Source organism: Aulonocara sp. 'chitande type north' Nkhata Bay, linkage group LG12, assembly GCF_057382095.1.
Source record: "Aulonocara sp. 'chitande type north' Nkhata Bay isolate Kocher_YH1m ecotype deep benthic linkage group LG12, A_spYH_male_GT1.1, whole genome shotgun sequence".
Taxonomy (NCBI): Eukaryota; Metazoa; Chordata; class Actinopteri; order Cichliformes; family Cichlidae; genus Aulonocara; species Aulonocara sp. 'chitande type north' Nkhata Bay.
In genome coordinates, this window is record NC_141355.1 from 19,733,598 (window position 1) to 19,741,166 (window position 7,569).

The 7,569-nt window shown below is 37.1% G+C and overlaps 1 protein-coding gene across 3 annotated transcripts in view; it reads left to right on the top strand.

The window, feature by feature from the left end:
• Positions 1-5,059, top strand: part of edil3a (EGF like and discoidin domains 3a) — a 131,407-nt gene extending 126,348 nt beyond the window's left edge. For all 3 annotated transcript variants that reach the window (XM_086314079.1, XM_086314077.1, XM_086314080.1), the window contains one exon: positions 2,100-5,059. In XM_086314079.1, the coding sequence (XP_086170205.1) occupies positions 2,100-2,249 (150 nt within the window). In that variant the 3' untranslated portion in view covers positions 2,250-5,059. The remainder of the gene's footprint in view (positions 1-2,099) is intronic.
• Positions 5,060-7,569: the final 2,510 nt, after the last annotated feature.

Below are 7,569 nucleotides of genomic sequence, written 5' to 3' on the forward strand. Positions count from 1 at the left end.
GTTTCTCCTCACATTCTCCTTGTAGTCATTAGATTGTACTGTTGTGTTATTGATACTGCTGTTGTGTAGCACTTTTTTTGGGTGGGATACAGCCAGATTTATTTGGACTGTGTAGCAAACTTTGTTGCAAGTAAAGACCTTCTTATTCAAGCTGTCTGAGAGTGACTCATGCATTTGAGTCGCATCTGTTGGGATCCTCGTTACGGTTCCCAGTTGACTTGACAATCTTAGACTTTATACATAATGGTTTCGAAGCGACAGTTCCCCCATGTCTAATATGACAATGATTCGCATTCGTTCTCTGTGTTGAATGCGTAATTTATATTGTGTACTTTGATTGCACAGTTATTTTCTCATGTTGCCACTATACCGGTGAACAAGAAAGCACTTTGCCTCTTGTTTTTCTATGCATAATTTGTCCTATTCAAAGTTATACTGGCTTGCCTAAAACAATCGGCTTTTCATCCTTTTCATTTAAGATTATTTTACCCGATTGACTAGAAAACAATTCTGCGCTTATGTTTGATGAGGACATTTGGATGTGCAGAGGACATTTATACAAAACCGAAGCTGGTGCTTAATACTTAAATCTTCAAATCTCCTCTCTGGCCTGGTGTTTTAGAAAACACTGTACAGTCTGTGAATATTTGGTTGAATCACACAGTCTGAACTGTTTTTTTTTCTCCAAAATTCTTAATGCCACTATGAATATTTGAAAGGGGATTAGATGAGTATTTACTCAAAAGATGTGAAGCCCCATTTCTAGCACCTGCTTGGATTTAGCCCACTGATTTTTTCATTCCACACAACACCGAATCCCATTTCATCCCAATTACGCAGGCATAATCATATCTGTTTAATTGAAATGATCATATTCGTCAATGAAGCACTCCCTGTAGATGCATTTCTCCTTAATATACTTCATTGTACAGTCTATTAAACACACACCAAAGCTTGTAATAATTAACAACAGAGCATGCATACCAGTGTGACAATTATAGTTGTTTGTAATAGCTGGTCAGTCACTGACCTGTTTATTTATGGTTCACCTTAAAGTTCTTAATTTTCATTGAATCTCTATGAAATTATATTTTCCCAAAACTAGGGTGATATGGTCTGCAAAAAAAAATCATCTCTCAACAAAAAAATGTGAATTAGACAAAAAGAGACATGCAGATCTACTGATGTATCAACAACTGTAACCAAAACTTTGCGTTTCTATCAATGTTAACAAAATCCCCAGCACCACTGGCTGCAGAAACTATGTTCTCTTTGGAATTTTAGATTCAATGAAATGTGTATTTTTTTAAAGACCACTTTAAAAAAAATTACAAGAAGAAACGAGGGGTAGTTCGAGACTTTTGCACACTGTCGTATGAATGATGGTGACTATATGAGGAGTAGGCGTGTTCATTAATATCTATCAGAATGCATGTTATTCTCTAGCACAACATGTAATGACTTTTATGGAGCCAATATTGAAGAAAACTGCAGGGCTTTTTTTAAAATAACATTATGCCAAAGCCAAAGTGAAGAATTCAAGACTGTGTGGCAAAACTGAAGGAAAACAGCACCAACAAGCCTGAGGTGCAGGCTACTTAACAACATTCAGTAAGGAGGAGAAACAGCAGCTGATGTTTTTGACTAATTATGAAGGTGGCACTTCCAGCTGTGCCACTCTAACAATGCGCAATCTTCCCCAGGGGGGAAACTGTTGATATGTTCGCATAGTGCATAAAAGAAACCACGAATAGGACTGAGTTGTGGGAATGTTCTCTTTCTGGTCATGTTTAGATTGAAATTCTTATTGGCTGCACTTCATTCATTACCAGTTCAAGCATGAGGTCTTCAAGGTAACAGTCTGTAGAAATCAAATGAGAAATGCACCAAGAACGTTTTGCAACCCCCTACCGAAAATACTTTTGGTTGTATGTGTGCGTGATTTCTCTCTTTGTCTTCACACATGACGCACGTTGAAGCATGTGGCTAGAATATTGGACATGAATATTGCATTTCAATTCTTTCCATGGGGATTTGTTTTTGCAGAAACAATCGAGTCAACTAACCATTAACAGCCATTCATGTTGTCATTTTTCCAGGTATTCCAAGGGAACTTTGACAACGACACACACAGAAAGAACGTGATAGACCCGCCTATCTACGCTCGGTTCATTCGGATCCTTCCCTGGTCGTGGTACGGCAGGATCACTTTGCGTGTAGAAATACTCGGATGCACAGAGGAAGAGTAAACCCTTTCCTTCATCTTTCTGCCCATCGCCCCTTGTCCCTTGGCATACTGGAGTGTCTCACAAAGTACTTCAGAAATAAACTGTGCAACCTGTAAAAAGAAATTGATTTCCAATGGATTTTTCAAGAGTATGCGTTGGTTGTGATGGGTTGCTGTTTGTTCTTTTGTACAATGATTTAAAACCTGCCCCTGCCCCTGTTTGTCCTTTTGTTTTTCCTATTTAAAGCGTGATCTTTGTCTTTTTATTCCTCTCAAGATTTGCCATCCTGTTTGGAATGAACTTCTATAATATATATATGGGAGGGGTGGGTTTGGGGGTGGTGTCAGAAAGGGAGTCTCCCTGTGGTTTTAACTTGTTGCCATAGAAGCTATTGTACAGTGTCACTTTTTAACAAATGTGTGAAATCTGTCTGTTGTGCTGCATTGGACATGATTAACCAGCTTCATGCCATGACTAAACTGTCTAAATGATCATGTAGATGACATGTTATCTCATCATCAAATGTGTTTTTACTTTGAATACAGCACCTCCTCAAGCCATGCCTTTTCCCTAATGGACACTGGCATTACATCATCAATCAAAACACTGCTAAAGCTCTTGTATTATATGTAAAAGACTAAGAAATTGCATGGTGCGTGAACTATAAATATATATTATGAGAAATCATTTAAAACCTCCAGCCCTGAAAGCAAATGGATTTGATTTAGAGACCTATTTTTATGTGCATTTTTAAATAGTTCTGAAACATTACAACACACTGCAAAAGCTTAATAAAGATGACTGATATGTGAGACAAAAAGCAAGCGCTGCAGTTTAAAGTGGTTCTGCAGCACTGACACTGAGGCTTATAAGGTTGTATGTAGTTGAAATGTTAGCTCACATTTTTTTTAACATTCGATTATTGCTAGATGTAAGATTATTTGCTATTATTGTTTGTTTGCCATTTTGCATTTATTTTATTTTGTTTGGTTTTTCAGTCTCAGCTGTTAGATTCACAACATGTTTTTAATGTCCTCGTGTTGTCTTGGAGATCTAAGTCAAATCAATTAAAAAAGCTCAGGATAGATGTTATCCATATTAACCCACAGCGCATATTTTTGGCCTCCTAGTTGAAGATTTCTGTGTTATTATTTAAAGAAAATACCACATGACTGAAAGCAATTATTGAAAACATCCATATATGCATAACTCAAACGCTGAAAGCAGTTTCTTAATATCCTTAATTTCTTTGGCTTGATAAGTGAAAACCTTTAATTAATTTCCTCATTTTCAAAAGACAGGAAAATTGCTCATATTACTATCGTCATCTCAGACCTACAATGACCAGAGTGACAGAACAGAGCTGTAAATTAATTATGGAAATGGAATAATAAGCTTTTATTAAAATACTGGATTAAAGTATAGGAATAAAATATTAAAATGCTTATATGTGTTTCCACTGTTGCTCTCTGCATTTTCAAATGGTTGCAGGTTGCTAAACATATTTAAAGACTTGCAGTTTTTACTGTATGGCTTCTCTTGTTGGCTACATCTGCAGTAAATGAACAGCAATGTTTAGCCAGTTAAATAAATGGAAGCAAACAAACCCTGAGGTATTGCAGTAGTGTCAGAGCTTGTGGGCCTGTATCGGACCTGGATTGCTCAAGGGTTTTCCACTCTTGGCTAGTTTTTCCAAAGCTCTCTAGTGCAACAATAAAATCCAAAAGGAGCCACTTCCGCTTTGATACTCCATGTTTCACTTCAGCCTTGTCAGCTTTCAGGCCCATAACAAACCCTTCATTTTATATTTTCAGAATCTAGTTCTGAAAAAGAAAGTGAGAAATTTACAGGAATTCTGTACTGAAATAACTGCATCAGCCTTTAACAGATATTTTGATGGCATGAATGAATAAAAATAAAAATCCTCTAACATTATTTTTTAACTTAATTCTGCAATGTGAAATGATGAAAAGTACAGAAAGACATCATGAATGCTTCTAGACAAAAGGTAAAAAGTCTGAAATTAAAAAAACAAAACCTAACAATGAAGTTACCTAACAACCAAGCATAGGCAGTAGTGTAGGTTTGGTAAATGGCAGTGTGATATGATACAGTATGCTATAATGGACCGGATGTGTGTTAAGATGTTATTTAAGTGTTACGTATTTGTGTAAGTAACATCGAAAGTCTGCTGTAGATTACCTATGTGTTTCTTTTTCTTTGTCTTTGGAGTGAACTGGTGACTCCATTGACACTTCATAGGTTCATGATCACAGGACACACATAAGTATACGAGTATCTCTTGTATATTTTACATATTCTCTGTGATTCTTTATCGACAAGTATCAAGTATTTCCAAGATCTGCTCCAGTTTGTCTTTGTAGTTAATTTGTCGTGAGCATTTATGACAAAGCAGGTGTGCTGCAAAGCTTTGTGGAATTTTGCATGATGATTTGAAGCGTACAGTACAACAAGGATGTCCACAGGCACATTGTGTTCTTGCATATCATAAAGATCTAATAGCCTTTACTTTGTATTCACCATCAGTTGTCTTGTGCATTGTAAAACTGAAGCATCTCACGGGTCCAAATGGGGAAAAAAATAGAAACTCATCATGTCTTTGTATTTCAGTGTCAACTGTTCACATATTATTTCTTACTTCCTCAATCTCACTGTCACCCACTATCTAGAAAATGTACCCATCATGATAATAGTTAGGTTCAAGCCTGCAGAGGAGAATCTAAAACTCTGTACAGTGGAAAAAAAAAGACATTGCTTCAAAACAAAAAGTTCTTTCAGTTTGACAAATAAAAACATATCTGTGAAAATGATACGTTTGCTTTGTGTTTTTTGAAATCTTTGATGCCATTGATATTACTTTAGTAGGAAACATAATAGCTTCAAAAAAGAGTTTCCCACCTTTCTAAAGGCTGGGAACGCAGCATCCACACAGTGGAGCACACAAGTATTTCAAAGAGAGAAAGTTATCTTTCCTTTTTATGTTTTCTTTTTCATTTTAGCATCATAAGTCTTTTGCTGTTTCACTGTTGTTACAAAATTAGTTCAATTTCAAACTTCTTTCAATAGCCACAGCGCAACAGCCTTTTTTCCCAGGATGTGTGCTATTTCACAAAGACACACACATACAATGAGTTATACAGTGAGTACCCCTTATGTCAAGGATAAGACTAAATACCTATGTGGAAAATAAAGATTTGTTAGTGTAATTGTCAGCTGTGAATGGACTGGTTTATGATTTGTGACAAACAATTAAGTCTCAAGGTTCAACAAACTGCATACATACAATCCCATTAAATAAAAACCCAATCACTAACTGAGTGTACAATATATATCCAGGCTTTTTGATGCCATTTTAGCTAAAAACAATGAAATATTATTATTATATTATATCATTAGTTATAATTTAATGTTTTTGGAAATGCTTTTTTGCTTTCAGTAATACATTCATGTTTGGTCACTATGTAGCCAGTATTCCTGTATTAGTATTAATAGCAACCTCTTGCATAGTCTGCAAATAGGGAAACAATTCAAATGCTTACCAGCACAAACATTACGAATTCTTAGGATATTTAAACAAGGCATATTCCAGGCAACTACTTTTCCATTTCATTGAAATCCAAGAAAAAAAGTTAGACCAGTCGATTTGTCAGAAAACTCTAAGAAAACACTGACATTGAGCAAAAAAAAACTCTACATGGATACCAATTAACTGGTAGTATCTAATATTATGGTACAAAACAATTATTAGTAACAAAAAAAATAAATTGCAGTAACAAGTTACAATGGGTATGACATGAAGCTGCTGAGCTAGCTGTTTCCATCCTCAGTGTTCAGTTTACAGTAATGGATTGGATTTATATAGCGCTTTTCAAGGCAACCAAAGCGCTTTTCAATGCCACTATTCATTCATTCTCACATTCACACACTGGTGGAGGCAGCTACAGTTGTAGCCACTGCTGCCCTGGGGCAGACTGACAGAAGCGAGGCTGCCATATTGCGCCATCAGCCCCTCTGGCCATCACCAGTAGGCAGTAGGGTAAAGTGTCTTGCCCAAGGACACAACGACCAGGACAGAGAGCCCAGGAATCGAACCGGCGACCTTCCGGTTACAGATACGCTTCCCAACCCCTGAGCCACGGTCGCCCCAGTACAATCATTGCACCTATTCGTCCAATTTTTGGCATTACTGCCTTTGCTGTTTTCGTTGTACCAGCAGCTACAGTTTTGGAGGAATGTTTCAGAGTTGACACCAGCTGACAGTAGCAGTACAAACTTTGATCACTCCCACTCAGCATGCAGCAGCAACAAATGCAGCACCACAATCACAGAGCTACCCGAGCGGCATAAGACCAGCACATCCATGAGTAACATGGTAATCATTAGTGAAGACCTTGTGCTGCTATATGGCCATAAAAATCATCGACAGACATCAGTATTAAAAGCATCATCCTTTTTTCTTTACCAAGGTTGATGACTTTGACTGGATTTTTCATACCTTATAGAATTTTACAGTTTAAAAATACTTGTTGTAATTTGTGATGCCTCCATTTAAACCAAAGAATAATTATGTTTCTGCTCCCATTTCTTGTCCTCTGTTGCCTTGCTGTTTCCTGAAAGAAACATGTGCATTGGACCTACTCATGCTATTTGTTATATTACGACTAAGCAGCAAGTTGCACCTGTGACGTTAGTAGAATAGTGGCACCCTCATCAGTTCTGCTCGTTTCCAACCCCCCACTAATTTGCACTGCTCTTTGCAGACTGCATTGTTCATGGCTGATATGAGCTGACTGCCTTGGTGTTCCTAAATTCGTGCATTGTCCTTAGATCTCACACAGAATTTCTTTGGTGTTTATTTTTTCGATTACAACCTCGCAGTAATTTACCATGCATGCCAGATCTGACCCTATGTTTCATTGATTTACTGTGACATGCGATGGCCATTCTGTGCCTCCCTGAGGTTAGTGCCACAGTTGTGGCAGCTTATCAAAATGAGAGTTACAGGGCTAACACAGTGCAGGCAAAAGTCCACTAATGCTTCTGCTATGGAAGTGTCAGTCCAGTTTAATGTAATTGGCTTGTAAACCTAGGTGACTGAAGCTATAGGGCAATTAAAAAGTGATACGAAAAGGGGAAAAAATCAGTTTAGTCGAAGACCCTTAAAGATTTTACATTTAAATTAGGAAGGGTCACGTTAAGGAAGATTGTGCATGCAACATTCCATCTAATCTACCTTAGATGTAATGTGAATACATATTATGGTGATCATTTATTGCATAAAAAGTTCAAGAAGTCAAACATTTTGTTTGATATATGGAAT